Source organism: Podarcis melisellensis (assembly GCF_964234715.1).
Source record: "Podarcis melisellensis genome assembly, chromosome: Z".
Lineage (NCBI taxonomy): Eukaryota > Metazoa > Chordata > Lepidosauria > Squamata > Lacertidae > Podarcis > Podarcis melisellensis.
Window position 1 is genome coordinate 31,516,022 of NC_138547.1, and position 17,329 is coordinate 31,533,350.

General features: G+C 46.2%; 1 protein-coding gene across 1 annotated transcript; it reads left to right on the plus strand.

Annotated features, from left to right (window-relative positions):
- The first annotated feature begins 1,188 nt into the window (after positions 1–1,188).
- LOC309361843 (transmembrane protein 47-like) lies at positions 1,189–14,313 on the plus strand. The gene is made up of 3 exons (XM_081897077.1): positions 1,189–1,592; positions 11,744–11,884; positions 13,549–14,313. The coding sequence occupies exons 1-3, from the start codon at positions 1,388–1,390 to the stop codon at positions 13,728–13,730; spliced, it is 528 nt and encodes a 175-aa protein (XP_081753203.1). The 5' UTR covers positions 1,189–1,387; the 3' UTR covers positions 13,731–14,313.
- The last annotated feature ends 3,016 nt before the right edge of the window (positions 14,314–17,329 follow it).

The following is a 17,329-nucleotide window of genomic DNA, read 5'->3' on the forward strand; positions in this document are numbered from 1 at the left end:
AAAAATTTATCATCTGCCCGATAATAAATGCTGGAAATGTAAATAAAATGAAGATACATTCTTTCACCTTTGGTGGACGTGCCCAAGGATTAAGGCTTTCTGGGAAATGATTTATAATGAAATGAAAAAGGTATTTAAATATACCTTCCTGAAGAAACCAGAGGCCTTTCTCCTGGGCATGGTCGGCCAATTGGTGCCAAAGAAGGATAGAACTTTTTTTATGTATGCCACAATAGCAGCAAGAATACTTATTGCAAAGTACTGGAAGACACAAGATCTACCCACTCTGGAAGAATGGCAGATGAAGATGATTGACTATATGGGATTGGCAGAAATGACTGGCAGAATTCGAGACCAGGGAGAAGAGTCGGCGGAAGAAGACTGGAAGAAATTTAAAGACTATTTACAGAAATATTGCAAAATTAATGAATGTTAGAATGATGTTGGATAGAAATTAAGTGGTTTCCAGCTGTAATGCTTTAAGAGAATATGGAAAAAAAGGGTTTAGAAACAGGTTAAAATTTATTGATAAGGATTTGCTGAACTAACGATTTGAACTGGAATACAAAAAAGGGAGGTATGAGGAGGTCTGGGAAAGAAGTTAATGAAAATAAGCATTGGAAACCTTATGTGTTTTTTAAATATTTTTATTTTTGTATTTTTATTATTTTTTATTTTTTATTTCTCTTTTTTCTTTTTATTGTATTATTATTGTAAACTTTAATAAACATTCTTTAGAAAAAATACAAGTCAGGGTACCCTTTGCTAAATAGACGGGTTCTGAGCTCGGAAACTATACAAAAGAGGGGCGAGCAGCTTCTGCCTTCCAGTTTGGATTGCTACTCTCCGCACTCTCCACGCTCCCTACTGTTACGACAGGTAGAAATTAATCGGGTCTAGCCTTCTTTGCACGGATAATCAGGGCGCGCGAAGAGCTTGCTTATGATTCCAGCCTGCCATGCAGCTGTTAACGGAACAGGTGTCTTTGATAGAGGGAGAAAAGAAAAAGTCAGTTTGGTGCAGAGAGACAGCCAGCCCTAGCTTCATCGTCCAGGAAAGTCCAGCTGCCTCTAGGATCCGGAGAGCTCCCCCCCCCGCCGGACAGTGCCAGGGGCGGGGTCAAACGGGTGGGATCTGGGGCTGGGAGGGACACGCGGGGCCGCTGCTTTGCAAACTTTGCAGAGTCTAGCCAAGACCGAGAGTCCCGGGTGGGCTATTCCTCCTCCTACGTTTTTCCAAAGCTTTGCAGAGCCAATAGCTGCCGCAGATATCGGTGCGCTCTCGGAGACAGACATCCAGCCGACGGGCGCCTTCTTCCTAATCCTGTCCCGCATCTCTCTTAGCGTCTGTCGACGGTTTCTCACCCGTGCCAAAGCAGTTCGTGGGGATGTCGGCCGCAGATGAGGATGGCTTCCTGCTCCGCCCTTTCAAGCTGATAGCCCTGCTGTGCGCCTTCATCGCTCTCGCCCTAGACGTGGCGGCCCTTCTGAGCCCTGCCTGGGTCACGTCGGAGCGCTACTCCCGCTCCCTCTGGGTGTCTTGTATGCAAGCCCGGGATGGTGTTTGGGAGTGCAGCTCCACCCTCCAGACTGGTAAGGGGGCCCCCGGGGAGAGTTAGAAATGCTGGAAACATGCACGAAGAGTCGGGCAGCAAAGAGACTTGGTTGCGCCTGGGAAAAGACAGCCGGGTGGGCAAAGTATTGCTGTATTTATTTTTTAGGCATTTGCCAAAATCGAAATCCTGCCTCATCCCACCAAATGGGAGTTTAATGCCATCAGCTCCTGAGAACTAGAATATACTTTTATCAACTGCATGGAGTGTTATCTTGAAGAATACTAGGGCAGAAGATGCTGAGCTGAGCGGACCAGTGGTCTGACTTGGTGTAAGGCAGCTTTCTGCATTGAACAGATGGAGAACATGTGCCCCCCCCATACTGTTGGACTACAAGTCCCAGCCAGCATAGCCAGGGATAATGGGAATTGTGTTCCAGCAGCATCCAAAAGGCCATATAGATGCACAACATCCAGCAGGCCAGGGTGTTGGATGGGGGGGGGGAGGGTTAGCATGATCTCAGGCACCTGCTGTCTTCCGCGCAGGGTAGAGCATCCAACTTGAAAGCAGAGCATCCCAAGTTTATTCCTAGGAATCTTCAGGTGGAAGAGAGTCTTGCCTGGAAAGCTGCTGCCGGTCAGTGTGGACAGTACTGAGCAAGATTGACCAATGGATTGGTGTAAGGCAGATTCCTATGTGCCTATATGTGTGGGTTTGTTTGTGTGTATTTTAAGACTTGCAATCTGACCAGCCACACTCCATATGCATGCATAAAACATAAGCGGTGGAGTCAGAGGGAAATACAGGGCAGTGCTACCATTAGGCTGTGTGAGGCAATCTCTTCAATCGACAGATGTTGGGTGTGGGTGTGTTCTCTTCTGCTGGAGACCAGAGCTGTGTCTAGGGGTTGAGCAGGTCAGATGTTAAATCAAACAGGGATGAGGGTCTGTAAGGGGGGAAAGGAAGCTAGCTTGGTACTGAAGCCAAAATGTCTGCAATGGACAACAGAGTTTTTTGTTGGGTGGACCAGGCCAGCAGCTGTATGAAATTTGTCATAAAGAAGGTTTGTGCACCCTGAGTGTGAGCCTAAATGTGACTACTCAGAAGTAAGCACACAAGACTTACCCCTCGGGTAAGTGTACATGGGATTGAAGCCGAAATACAGTATATATAAAATAATTGCAGTGACCATTCCTGAAGCAGCATTGATTTTGACATACCGGTAAAGTAAGTCATAATGGTAACATGCTCATGGTGGTATCAGGGTGGTCATATTCAGTTCTGCTTTCAGTACTGTTTGTGCTAGCAGAAGTTTTAGGGTGAACATACTGCTTTGTTTCCAATCAGTGCACATCACATAGCATCCTGCTGAAATCCTGTAACTTTTCATACCATAAATGGTTTTTTTCTTCTTTTTTGGGGGGAGGGGAGGGGGATAGGTAGTTGGCCTGCTCTCTGTCAGCTATGGTGCAAGCTGCCCTTGCAGATGGCAGTAGTGCAGAAACAGTGAGGAAGCATCACAAGATCACTAATAAAGTGGAACTAAATGTATTATTACTGCGCCAGTGACATGTTATGGAATACGCCCTCCCCCCAAAAACACCAGTCTGGAAGGCCCTAAGTTCAGATGAAGCTGCAGGGTTTTGGGCTGTGTATGCATTAGTACAATAGGCTCACTCAGCAGAAGGGTTTGGGTTAAAAGGAGGACTTGCCTGGTGTAAGTAAATCTGGTTTGCCAAGACTGTAAAGAAGTTCCCACTGCATCAGTGTCCAGGGATTTTGACTGCTGGCAGCTGTAACTCTTTGGGGCATGGCCTCTTGTTCTGTTGCAAATGTCTTACTTGTGTTTTTCTATTAAAAAAAAATATTTTCAGGAAAGCACAGAGGGCTGGAAAGCAGGGATCTTGGAACAACTGTTTATTTTTAAAAGCAGCCTGCACCCCCCCTCTTTTTCTCTCCTTCATCACTGTTGTAAGGTAGGCTGTGCAGAAATAGAGTGACTGTCCTAAGGGAATAGAGATTTGAACCTGGGTTCCATTACACAGCATGAGTTATTGGAGGCTGCAATAAAGAGTGCTCTGGTATCACATCCAAGTCAACCTCCATTGGGAGCTGCCCTGCCAGCTAATTAATCTTCAGAAATTTGCAAGCGGGCCTTAAGGGGAGTCCCGGGTACATACACGACAGTAGCCTAGCTTCCAGTTAGAGAGGCATGAATGGTGGTTGGTAAGGCAGTAGATTTCCTAGAAAGGGTTGTGGCCTTTTCATCAGGTGAAGGGGGTGGAAGTGAGACCTGCTTGCTGCCTCAGTGTAAGTTTCAAGGTCAGTGAATACCTCAAGGTTAAGTGTGAGCCTCTTAATTTTTTCAGATTCTCTTAAAGTAGCTTGCTGCTACCACCTTCTCCCTAGTTTATAGCACGGGGGTTACCACCTAATGGCACAACAGGGCCAATTACCTATTGAACAAGCGCTGCCATTTGCTTTTCCTCTTTTGTTTTGGCAGTAGAGCCTGAGACACAATAATCAGAAATGCAACAGGTGCTGGGGGAGGCAGCTGGGGAACTCCTTGCAAAGGCAATTTTCTTTTCTTTTTGCAACAATTCAAGCCTACAAATTGGAAATGGCTGCGGGGGGGGGGGGTAGGTGGGGAGAAGGAGAGAAGAGTTTGACATTTGTCTCGGGTGTGAAGGCTCTTTAGTCTTCGCAAAGAGAGTAACAGATGTGTGGCATTTGCTATCCAGGCTGCGCTCTGGAGCTCAAACCTGTGATTTATTGTCAGGCTCTTTTGCTGACCACCTGCTTACTGGCTAGAGTCCTTCACTGTCTCCTGCTCTCCCCTGCTCAGCTTGAGAAGTGGGAGACTTCATAGAAGAGGGGTTTGGGTGAATTCAAATTGTGAGTCCCCATGAAGGAAGGGTGGATGAGGTGACAGAGAGGTTGGTTGCCCTTGCCTTGGATGAAGCGTGATCCCCAGATTCCACAGCGTTCAGTTTTAAAAGAGAGCTTTTAGCATTTGTAGGACCTGTGATACGAGGCAAAATGTGCAGGTACTTTTCTTTTGTTCTATGAGAAACCTGCATGCTCCCACCTTTCAGTTGCATGTGTTTGTTTATTTGTAGCTTTTAACTACCCTGCCTTCCGCCAGAAAAATAATAATCCTGCAGACACCCGTAATCCTACACACCCATCCAAATTTGCAGCAGTTAGGTCCATTTTTGTTCCATGTAGAGATTCTTCAATTCAAGCCTCTATAATAAAAAAGGTCTCCTTTTTCTCTGTTGCAAGTTAGAACTGGGAAACTGACTTTTCCAGTCTCCTCCTGAGACAAAAATACAAGCAGCTTGAGAAAGAGAGCAAGGGCTGGCAGCTGAGGGTGCTGGTGGAGCTGGAACAGTGAAGGTATTCAGTAGGGATGTATGACTTGTCTGGGGAACCTGCAGCCCTCCAGATGTTGCTGAAAACAGCTGTCATCTCTGGCCTTTGGCCATGCTGGCAGGGCCTGACTGGAGTTGTTGCTGAGGCACATCTGGAAGGCCGAATGCCCCCCACGCCTGATTCAGGTTTGAGAATTCTCCTCTAGCTACTTGAATTCAAATCCCACAGGGGGGTGAAGCCCAAACGCCTAGATCAAATCATGATTCCCTATGCTTGGTTCCTTGTCCCTACAGCAGGCCTTCAGCTAAACAAATAAAAATTTCACTTTATTTTTAAATCTAGCATTTCCATCCATCTCCGATGAGAAAGCTCCTCCCTCTCCCTTTGGCATCCAAAGTGTAGCTGCCTTTCCCATGGAGGCAAAGGCCACCCTGTTCTCTAAACCACTTCTGGCATGGTGAAAATTGTTCTGTTTATCTGGAAAGCTCTTCTGTGGATCTTGGATCAGTTAGGGCCTGATGCATGCGGGGATGCCTCACAGCTGGTGGCGGAACCTCTGAGTCCTCCCAGCTGTGCCAGGAACAGGATGGTGAGCAGTGGTGACTCAGTTGCTCTGTATGGTTCTGTTTTTGTTTTTCTAAGTCCTGGGCTGACAGTCCTACTAGAGCTGCAGTCCTACTAGAAACACATACTGGAGCATGCTCAGTAAGTCTGGTTCGAAATTGGGGTGTGGGTAGTGGTGAAAGGAGTGCAGGGGATGTCACGTAAACATTGAAGCAGCTGTCAGTTGCCTTCCTTGGGTTGCATCCACACCATCCATTAAAGCAGAGGTAGGCAACCTAAGGCCTGGGGGCCAGATGTGGCCCAATTGCCTTCTCAATCCGACCTGCGGACAGTCCAGGAATCAGTGTGTTTTTACAGGAGTAGAATGTGTGCTTTTATTTAAAATGCATCTCTGGGTTATTTGTGGGGCATAGGAATTCGTTCATTATTATTTTTTCCAAAATATAGTCCGGCCCCCCACATGGTCTGAGGGACGGTGGACCGGCCCACGGCTGAAAAAGGTTGCTGACCCCTGCATTAAAGCTTTCCCAAAAGAACAACGAGAGCTGTAGTTTTACCCCTCACAGAGTTACAGTTCCCCGTGCCCTTAGCACACTGCAGCCCCCTTTGGGGATTCTTTGGGAGTAGTCATATGCATTAAATGGATGGTGTGGATGTGACCGTAGTTGCAAAGGCAGTCTTGTCTGCTGATAGCCTCATGGTCTGTCCTGCCCAGCATCTCATTGTTGGGGAAGTGAATAGTTTGACATTCTTAGCACCTGCAGGAAGTAGTCATAGGAAGGCCTTTGAGCAGAAGTCCAGCGCCCCTGACAGCAGCTGGGTTTGCTTGCGACACTCTGAACAATATAATACACATCAACATGTAAAGGGGTGGGGGAGGATGTCAGACAGTTGCCCACCCCCTTTCTGCCACAAGACCAGGATGTCTAGACTCTAGAGCAGCGTCCCCCAGCCTGGTGCCCCCCAGTTCAGTACTGGATTATCCAGTAGGCATGTACTTATAGTGTACCATTCTTCGCAAGTGTCCTGGAAAAACTAGAACATCCCATTTTCTTCCATGAGAGCATAGTGGCCATTTGGAGTGCCATGATCTCACCCCGAAAAAGTGCTTTATTGAGGCTGTGATTTCGTGTGCAGGGACGGATTTAGGTTTGATGAGGCCCTAAGCTACTGAAGGTAATGGGGCCCTTTATATGTCCATTGGCCTTTGTCAACAACAAATTGTCGCTGTTTTTTGTGCTGAATATATGCTATATGGTAATTTATGAACCTAATAGGGATCTAAAGCCATTTGCACATAACAAAATATGTATTTTATCAAAGTAATTGTTGAACTGAAACACAAGTAAGAAGTATATTAATAGTGAAACAATTATTAAGCTCTAATTTATAATGATTTTTTATTCATAACAAACTTAATAATGCAAACACTTTTTTCCTTTAATTATTTTGCCCCCCCCCCAGAGAGTGGGGCCCTAAACTATAGCTTGTTTAGCTTATATGTAAATCTGGCACTGCTTGTGTGGATGCACGGTCATGGCCCCAGAAAAGCACATCTTTTGGGCTCCATGAACTCATGCAGGTCATGTGGCTTGCATGGGAGTATGGTCGGGAAGAAGGGCATCCCAGTTTGGGGCCCCAACATGTTGGAAGGCCTCTAAATGTCTTAATCTGACTCTGTTCCATAGATTGCTGGGACCACAACTCCCATCAGCCCCAACCAGCATGGTCAGGGGTCAGGGTGATGGAAACTGTAGTTCAAAGCATCCAGGTTGAGGAAGGCTGCTCTAGAGTCACAGTTTACCAAACTGCACTCCTGGACAGCCATTATTTTAAAAGCTGTGGAGAAGAGCTGGGCGGAAACATTGTGGGAATTTAGCCGGGTCATCCTTCAAAAAGGAGGCCCCTTTCTCCTTGCCTCACAGATGTCCCTAAAGTTAAACAGACCTCTTGCTGCTGCATTTGACTTGGTCACAATTAACTGCTGATTAATAGGAACTGGGAACCAGTCCTTTGTTGTCACAATAGGCAGATAGTAAAAGGGCCTGTGATTCCAGATGATTCACTAGCTGCTTTCTGCTGTGCCAACCCGGTTCAGAACCATTCCCATCCCAGGATATGCTTTATCCATGTATCTGCTTAGAAAGCTGTTTTATCAACTTCCCCTTATGCTGCCTCTCCCTTGTCTTGTTGCTTATGCTGAAGATGTGCCATTATACTATGGAAGAAAGTTAAATATATTCCTGGTATAGGTGACTGATGCTGACTGAAGCTGCATGTATTGTTTGATTCCACTGACCTTTCCTGTGGTCTCTATAAATCACGTGTGCATATACAAGCAGAAATAGGCAAAGTTCCTTAATTTGCATAATTTTGCATTTCTTACTGGGGAGGGCAGTAAGCAGCTGCGCAGGGTTCTGAAGACCCGCCCTCTGGGTCTTATTCAATCTGCCCTCTGAGAATCAGCAGGTATTTGTTTGCATGCTTTCAATGTGGCTTCCATAGTCACAAGGGCTAGGAATTTGGAGTTGTTTTACTTACTTAGTTTGTTTAAGTGGGATTCCCTGGAAGCTGAAGCCTATGCCTTATTTTTTCCTAATTCGTACATGCACAGCATCACACTGTGCTAGCTATGCAAGCTCACCTCCTGACAAATCATATAAATATATATTGCAAGGTGTGGTTGGTTTTATATATATATATCCACACCTTGCAATCAAATGATTTTCAAAGTGGCTTACAGATGACAGGTTGTAATAATATTTAAAAACCAATATTCACACACAGATATACTCCTCTCGCTGGTGATAAATGGGGACAGAGTATGCTATCTCCATCCCCACAGCAGTTCCAGAAAAATTGGTAGTTGAAGCAGAGGGGAGGGGAGGAGAGGGAGTGAGTATCCCGCAGCTACTGCTCCTCTATCTGTAAAGGATAGGGCCAATTTTGTCTTCAGCTTGCCAAGGGAGGCAGGAATATAGGAAACTCCCTTATACCAAGTCAATCTGCTGGTCTGTAGAACTCAGTATTGTCTGCACTGACTGCCCGCAATTCTCCAGGGTTTCAATAGCAGAAATTTCCAGTTCTACCTGGAGATGCTGTGGACTGAACCCGTGACCTTCTGCATACAAAGCATTTTGGGGGGAAACACAGTTCGATGGCAGAGGTTCAGGCCCAGGTTCAGTTCTGCAGCATTGACATATTGGGAAGGCCCTCCGCCCCAAACCCTGGAGAGCTGCTGCCAGTCTGTGTAGACAATACTGAAGTAGATGGTCCACTGATCTATGGCTCTGTCTGCTTGGTGTGGCAACCTCCCAGCAGCCAAAGGCCCAGAGTATGCAGCCCTTTCAGGCTCAGGGAAATAAGAACATAGAAGAGTCTTGTTGGATGCTTGCTGGATGTTCACAGTAATATGCTCATAGAACTTTTAGAGTTGGAAGGGACCTTGAGGGTCATCTAGTCCAACCCCCTGCAATGCATGAATCTTGACTAGATCACACATGACAGATGGCCATCCAGCCTCTGCTTAAAAACCTCCAAGGAAGGAGAACCCACCACTTTTGGAAGGAGATTGCTCCAGCATTGGACAGCTCCTTCTGTCAGAAAGTTCTTCCTTATGTTTAGTCGTAGTCTCCTTTCTTGTAACTTGAAGCCATTGGTTTGAGGCCTACCCTCTGAAGCAGAAGAAAACAAGCTTGCCCCATCTTTTTTGTGATTTTATGTCTAGTCCTGCCATTTGTTTGCAAATAGCAGCCAGCCAGATAGCTCTGGGAATCTTAGAAGCAGGGAAGCTGATGCTGCACTTACGGTATACCCCCTGCATTGAAGGTCTTTCCAAACCTGGTTTCCTCCTCTTTTTTAAGCTCTCATTGCCAATACTGGGATGGTCATAGAGGACCCCAGATGGTTAGAGACCTGAGTGATCTATGTCCTCAATAAATACAAAATAATGGGGTGGGGGCCCTTGGGGATACTCTGCATTAGGTTTGGAGGTGAGAAATACAACTTCACATTTCCATGACTAGACAAGTCTGTAGGCTCTGCCTTTCTCACTTTTTATCACAGGATAAATGATTTATGCATCAAGTAGGCAACTTGGCTGGAAATTCGTTCCCTCAGTTTCCAATGATCAGGCTGTGAGTGCCAGTAATTACTCAGGCAAAATAGAAGCACCTATGCAGAGAGGAGGAGCAGGATGCCTTGGCAGAGCTATAGAGTAAATGTCTATACACATGAACAGCCGAATTTGTATATCCAGCCAAGATAGAGCCAGAGTCTGTGCAGCTTATTGGCTGATGGGAAGCTGTGTTCAGCAACTGGGTTGAGTAAGTGGATTCTCAAGGACTGATGGATACACTTCTGCAGAAACAATAGAGCCCTAAAAATTAGTAAGGTGCGTAAGTTAGACCTTAAGGCAGGCTTCCTCAAACTAAGCCCTTCAGATGTTTTTGGCCTGCAACTCCCATGATCCCTAGCTAGTCAGGGATGATGGGAATTGTAGTCTCAAAAAATCTGGAGGGCCGAGTTTGAGGAAGTCTGCCTTAAGGTGCCACTGAATTGGTTGTGCCACTGAATTGGTTGAGACAGGCCACATCTATACATTTAAAGCAGTCTCACACAATTTTATAAACAGTCCAAAGAATCCTGGGAACTAGTTTGTTAAGAGTGCCAAGAGGAGACCGCTATTCCGATCGCACAGCCAGAATTTCCAGCATTGTTTAACAATCCATCCCTCTTCCTTGGGGATTTTTGCTTTGTGGGCTCTAAAACAGAGATGGAGAACTTCAGGCCTAGGGTTCAATGGCAGCCTACCTACCCTTTTGGCCCTCAAGATTCTTCCCAGGCCACACACACCTCACCAGCCCTGCTCTGCCCCTCCTTTTTAACAATTTTATTATAAACTCCTCAAGTGTTTTTGTATAGCTGGAATGTGTCCTTGAACACTGACCATGCCTTTTGCTTGCTGGAATGGAGGACAGCATGGGGTTTGTGATTGTGTGTAGAAACCAGCCTACCACACAAAGGCAAAATTCACATTTATTGTACAGTGGTGTCCCGCAAGACGAACGCCTCGCAAGATGGAAAACCCACTAGACGAAAGGGTTTTCCGTTTTGGAGGCGCTTCGCAAAACGAATTTCCCTATGGGCTTCCTTCGCAAGACGAAAGCCCATAGGGAAATCTCCGGGACAGCGGGAAAGCGCAGCGCATCTTCCCCACTGTCCTTGGACCTCCTCCGAAGGCTGGCGATGGGGCGGAGAGCCCTTCTCCCCGCGCCAGGCTTCGGAAGGCTCCTCCGAAGGCTGGCGGCGGGAGGAGGGTTCTGAATGTTGGCGGTGGGGAGGAAAAACCCTCCTCCCACCGCAGCCCCGGGAACAGAGGAGAAGCGCTGCGCGCCTTCCCTCTGTTCCCGTACCTGTCGGAAGGCTGCCGGTGGGGCGGAGAGACCTCCTCCCACCATCAGCCTTCGGAAGGCTGCTCCGAAGGCTGGTGGCAGAGGAGGTCTCTCCACCCCACCGGCAGCCTTCGGAAGGCTGTCCTGAAGACTTGCGGTGGGAGGAGGGTTTTCCTTCCCACCGCCAACATTCAGAACCCTCCTCCCGCCGCCAGCCTTCGGAGGAGCCTTCCGAAGCCTGGCGCGGGGAGAAGGGCTCTCCGCCCCATCGCCAGCCTTCGGAGGAGGTCCGAGGACAGTGGGGAAGATGCGCTGCGCTTTCCCGCTGTCCCGGAGATTTCCCTATGGGCTTTCGTTCTGAATGTTGGCGGTGGGGAGGAAAAACCCTCCTCCCACCGCAAGCCCCGGGAACAGAGGAGAAGCACTGTGCGCCTTCCCCTCTGTTCCCGTACCTGTGCTGAAGGCTTGCGGTGGGGAGAAAAGCCCTTCTCCGCACCGCCAGCCTGGCAAGCGGTCTCCATAGGAACGCATTAATTGATTTTTAATGCATTCCTATGGGAAACCGTGCTTCGCAAGACGAAAAACTCGCAAGAAGAAAAAACTTGCGGAACGAATTAATTTCGTCTTGCGAGGCACCACTGTATTCCTCTGCTCACTTCCACCCTGGCCCCACCCACCACAGACAGGCATGTGTCCCATGTGGAAGTGTGGTCCTTGAGCTGACAAACTCTGATCTAAAACAGCATATGTGTATGTCACTAGGTTTCTTGGTGACTAAACAAGACCCTCATGTCTGTTGATAGTGCTTTGAGAGTCTTTTTCACAATTGTTCCTTATCCCACCCTTTCCCTTCCTACAGACTGGCAAATAGCTGCTTTGGTGTTAATCCTGACGGCAGCCACCATTACTCTGCTGTCATTCCTCCTGTCTCTGACTTCCTTCTGCCTGGGGATCTATAAGCGCTATTACCGGGTTGTTGCCATCCTCCTTTTTGCTGCTGGTACGTATCCTTTAACCTCTGCTTTTGTAACATCAGTTCATTTCTATGCTGCTTTTATTTATTTATTTATTTGAAATGTATTTATATACCGCTGTTCATAAAAATAAATAAAACCAGAGTGGGTTACAACAATTGTACATAAAACCACACAATAAAAACCATATAGAAAAGTTAAAATCAGAAATTGGCTAAATATCAGGGCTCACTGCTTTTTCTGCTGGGCCAGGAGTGAAGTGGGAGCCATATATGTTATGCTTTGTTGCAATGTTCAAGCACGGTCATTATAGTTTTAAACCCCTTCCATTCACTCCATTTCTATGCAATTGTCTTTTTGCTTCTTTCAAAAAAATACCTTGCAAGTTCTTGATGGGCTTGCCTAATATGCCCTTTCCAATATCCAAGCAGCATCAACAATGGACCTATAGGTAAGGCCTAGCTAATTGCCAATGGCTGTCCTTTCCATTTTTACTCCAGATGAACTTGGGCCAAATCTACAATAGGCATTTAAAGCCCTATCATGCCACTTTAAAATGCCTTGACTTCCCTAATAGAATCCTGGGGACTGTAGTTTGTTAAGGGTGCTGAGAATAATTAGACAGCCCCTATTCCCTCACAAAGCTACATTTCCCAGAGTGGATTAACAATCAATCAATCCCTCTTCCTAGGGAACTCTGAGATTGGTAGCTCTGTTGGGGGAAAAGTTGTCAGCACCTTTAACAAGCTTATTGCTTATTATTATTTATTGACTTTATATCCCATCCTTCCTCCTCACAAAAGGAGCCATGGGTGGCCATTCCCAGGATTATTTGGGAAAGCAATGACTTTTAAAGAAGCATCATGATGCTTTAAATGTATAGTGCAGATGCAGTTGTCGAATGTAATCCATTCTGGAAGCTCGTCGGATGTTCGGCTTCCAAAAAATGTTTTTGGTTGGGAGCCAACATGTTCCAGAACAGAGGCGTTTGGGGACCAAGATTTGACATTATTATTATTATTATTATTATTATTATTATTTTTATATTCCGCCCTCCCCGGCCAAAGCTGGGCTCAGAGCGGCTAACAACAAGTAAAAATAGCACAGTGTACGTAAAATCACACAGTCAATTAATTATAATACATTCTGAAATCCGGGATCAAATTAATGGCAACCATTGGGCTGGAGTTCTATGTGGATTACAGGAGGAGAGAGGGGGACAGACTGTGCTTGGCCAAAGGCCTGGTGGAACAGCTTTACCTTGCAGGCCCTGCGGAAAGATGTCACATCCTGCAGGGCCCTAGTCTCTTGTGACAGAGCGTTCCATCAGATTGGGGCCACGGCTGAAAAAGCCCTGGCTCTGGTTGAGGCCAGGCTAATCTCCCTGTGGCCCGGGATCTCCAATATATTTTTATTTGAAGACCGTAAGGGGGACATACCAGAGGACATACAGTGGGACATACCAGGAGAGGCGGTCCTGTAGGTATGAGGGTCCTAAGCTGTATAGGGCTTTAAAGGTTAATGACCTTGTCTTAAGATAGATGTTGAGACCAGTTGGTAAACATAGAAACAAGAATGTGGCATACTTGGAGATCAGTTGTTCCTGATCTCCCCAGTGTCTCCATGGAACAAGTGTATTTTCCTTCTTTGGATTTCTAACAGACCTTTTTTCTTTGTTGGATTGGTCTAGTGGTTCTGCATGTCTGTGCCTTAATCCTCTACCCCATCAAATTCATCGACAGCAGCATGCTGAAGAGCTACCACGAGTTCAACTGGGGCTACGGCTTAGGCTGGGGATCTGCCGTCTTCATGCTGGGTGCTGCCATCCTTTACTGCTTACGCACAGATTTGTATGAAGATGCATACTATTGAGGCAGGCAGATGGAGCTGGACTGGATTATCAGACTGCTGGGACCAGACTGGTAGACAGGAGGAGAGAGATGAAATGGGGAAAGGAGTGGTGGATTGGCACACTTGGCCCTTCCAGATGTGCACCTCATCTTGGCAAGATGCTGGCAGACACCTTGAAAAATGAAGATGCAGAGATCTTGAGTTGGACACCCTTCAAAGAATTAGAGGAACAAAAAACTATACAAGAGCCATACTTCTCCACAGAATAACTAGCTTGAGATCTTTTGCTTGTTTCTGTTATTCTATGCTGGAAACGTCTTTATTTTTAAAGAGAACAACCCCCTGTGTTGAAGTAGAACTTGGTTGCCTTTATTTTGAGGTGCTTAGCACACACCCTTTCACATGGTGCAGGAGACAGGTGGGGGAGCATAGGGTGAAGTCAACTGGATCTGTAATCGTATCAGTAGTAAATCCACTTGATCCTGGGAAACCAGAAGTGCACAGAGACTGTTTTGCTGGTGGTGATCTCGGTCCCTGCTCTGTGCAGAAAGTGTGTGGGTTTGTGTAGCTGCAGAGTTGAATAAACCAACCTATTAAAATGAGATTGCCATGGTGCATGTTTTTGTGTTGTATGTATGTGAAAGCTTTGAACAGCTCAGCATTCCTGGGGGGGACTTCTGCAGAGAATGGAGTTGAAAAGGTCAGGGTTGGTGGGGAAGTATCAATGTAGGTGGAAACAGTCACATCAGATTGATTGAAATCAGTAAGGAAACTTATGTTACTTGCACAATGGATGAGAAACTGGGAAGGAAGCTGATACTTCGGTCCAGGAGCGAAGCTGCCTCTGAGAGGTAATTTGCTGGCAACAAGAAAAAGGTGCAGAATAAAGGAAATGCTAAATAAATAAATCACATTGAAGAGAGATGGGGGTGGCCAGCAAATCCACCCGGACAGCACCATTCAACTTCTTTGCCTCTTTGAGAAAACACACACACACAAATAGGACATAGGAAATGTTCCTTTTGGCCCATCTAGCTTGCTTTGTCTACACCGGAGGTAGGCAACATAGTGACTCCAAGTGTTTTGGACTACAGTTCCTATCGGCGCCAGCAAGTGTGGTCATTTGTTCAAGGATGAGGGGAGTTGTATTCCAAGGCATTTAGAGGACACTGTGTGGGCTGTGTCTCATCTACACTAATGTGGCACCTTAGGATTTCAAACGAGTGTTCCCTGCAATGCTAGGGATTGAACCTGGGACTTTTTGTGTCCTAAGCAGATGCTCTACTCAGACTGACTTTTTCATAAATGGATATCACGTGGCTTATTCTGTTAAAACAAACGAAACAACCTGAATGTAGAAGCTGAGATGATTTTTCAACAGCTAATGGAGAAAGACTAGATTTTACTTCAGCTGTTTTGTTTATAAAGGTAATTCTTTATCACCCCATCATACAAAGAATATAATGACCAGAATTATTATTATTATTATTACTATTATTATTATTATTATTAATTATTATTATTATTTAAAGTCAACAACTACAAGGGGCTGTCAGCATAAAAATAACCCCAAGAGATGCCTGAAAGTTGAAAGTGATGGGCCTACTGAATCTCCACTAGAACAGTACCTTCCGCTACAAGCCCAGCAACACTCAACGCCCAACTTCTGGTTTTGAAGCAAGCTGGGTCTCTGTAACCTGGGAAACAACTAAAAACACGCCTCCGCGTGATTTCAGTGATCGAGCTGGGATATAAGGACTCGGTGGGTGGGGGGCACGGACATTAAGGTATCCTGGACTCAAGTTGCTCAGTGCTATCTCTGTTAACACAAAAAACCTTCAACTTGGCCTGGTAACATGGTAAAAAGGTAAAAGGCCCGCATCCTCAGTGGACACTGACTAACTATTGGAAGGGGGAAACAGGAAGCCTCCAGGGAGGGAAGAACACAATGGAATATGTAGAAGAGGCCATGGCTGGCATTTTGAACAGGAGTACTCCATACTGCAACATTTTGTTGCAGGCCCCACTTCTCTCTACTAAAGGTAAAGTCCAGTGCTTTTCTAAATAAAGGCAAGGTATCTTCCTTCTTTGTCTCAGCACCTGGGAAACATTAGAATACAAATTAGTTATGGTCTCATTTACTTATTGCCAGATAAATGAATTCCCTCTCCCCGCCCCATCATGAAATCTGAGTGTGACAGGGTTTTAAACAACTATCCTAGTGCTTGGTGCATATGGAGCAGCTGTTACAGAGTTGTAAAAACCACCACCCACCACCTTTCTCATCTGAGTGTCCTCTAGATGTTTTGGACTGCAATTCCCCTCATGAGTTGGTGCCAAGTGGGGCTGATGGGAGTTGTAGATAGTGTAAAACATTGGCAAGGCACTAGGATGTTAAAATCTACCAATAACCAATCAATCTACCTGCCTACCAAATTAACTTTTCTTATCTTCTGCCTGAAATATATTCTGTGTCACTCAGAAGCTTCCTTTGATATCAGCACTTTCTTTCAAAATACTGTACGTCACCATCAAAGTTTCTTTTTGCTGTCCTTTGCAATGAGGTCGGCACAGCCACAGACTGCCATAGAACATACCTTGATAGTAAGTATAAAGTGCAGGAAGAAATGAAGAAAATTGTGCCATCATGTGGCTATGGTCAGGCTCTGCACTGCTGACCACATCAGTCACATCTGTACCTAACATTAAACGCAGTACAGTGGTACCTCAGGTAACAGATGCTTCAGGTTACAGACGCTTCAGGTTACAGACCCAGAAATAGTACCTCAGGTTAAGAACTTTGCTTCAGGATGAGAACAGAAATCGTGCTCCGGTGGTGTGGCGGCAGCGGGAGGCCCCATCAGCTAAAGTGGTATCTCAGGTTAAGAACAGTTTCAGGTTAAGAACAGAACTCCAGAACAAATTAAGTTCTTAACCAGAGGTACCACTGTATTGTACCAGTCATGGCTCCTCCCTGCTCAAGAATTTTGGGAATTGTGGTTTACTAAGAGTTGTTAGGAGACCCCTATTCTCCCTGCAGAGTGACAATTCTGAGTGGTTTAGCCATCAATCCCTCTTGCCAGGGAACTGGGAAATATAAGTCTGTGAGGGGAATAGGGGTTTCCAAACAACTCTCAGCACCAGCTACACTTATCACTTACTTTATAACAGGGGTAGGGAGGCTCTACGCTGTAGGCCAGGCATGCCCAAACTTGGTCCTCCAGCTGTTGTGGGACTACAATTCCCATCATCCTTAGCTAACAGGACCAGTGGTCAGGGATGATGGGAACTGTAGTCCGAAAACAGCTGGTGGGCCAAGTTTGGCCATGCCTGCTGTATGCCAAATGAAGCCCTCCAGGCCATTCTGGTCCTCAGGATGCTCGCTGTGTCATGTCCCTCATCAGCCTTGCTCTGCACTCTCAAGAAATTTTGGCTGTTTGGAAACTTTCCTCTATGATTATAGGTAAAGGTAAAGGGACCCCTGACCATTAGGTCCAGTCGTGACTGACTCTGGGGTTGCAGCCCTCATCTCGCTTTATTGGCCGAGGGAGCCGGTGTACAGCTTCCGGGTCATGTGGCCAGCATGACTAAGCCGCTTCTGGCGAACCAGAGCAGCACAC

Excerpts from the sequence above, each read along its gene's own strand:
- LOC309361843 (XM_081897077.1), top strand. The coding sequence starts at position 1,388 with ATGTCGGCCGCAGATGAGGATGGCTTCCTGCTCCGCCCTTTCAAGCTG. Across the intron at positions 1,593-11,743 it reads CAGCTCCACCCTCCAGACTG|ACTGGCAAATAGCTGCTTTG; the intron begins GTAAGGGGGCCC and ends CCCTTCCTACAG. Across the intron at positions 11,885-13,548 it reads CATCCTCCTTTTTGCTGCTG|TGGTTCTGCATGTCTGTGCC; the intron begins GTACGTATCCTT and ends GGATTGGTCTAG.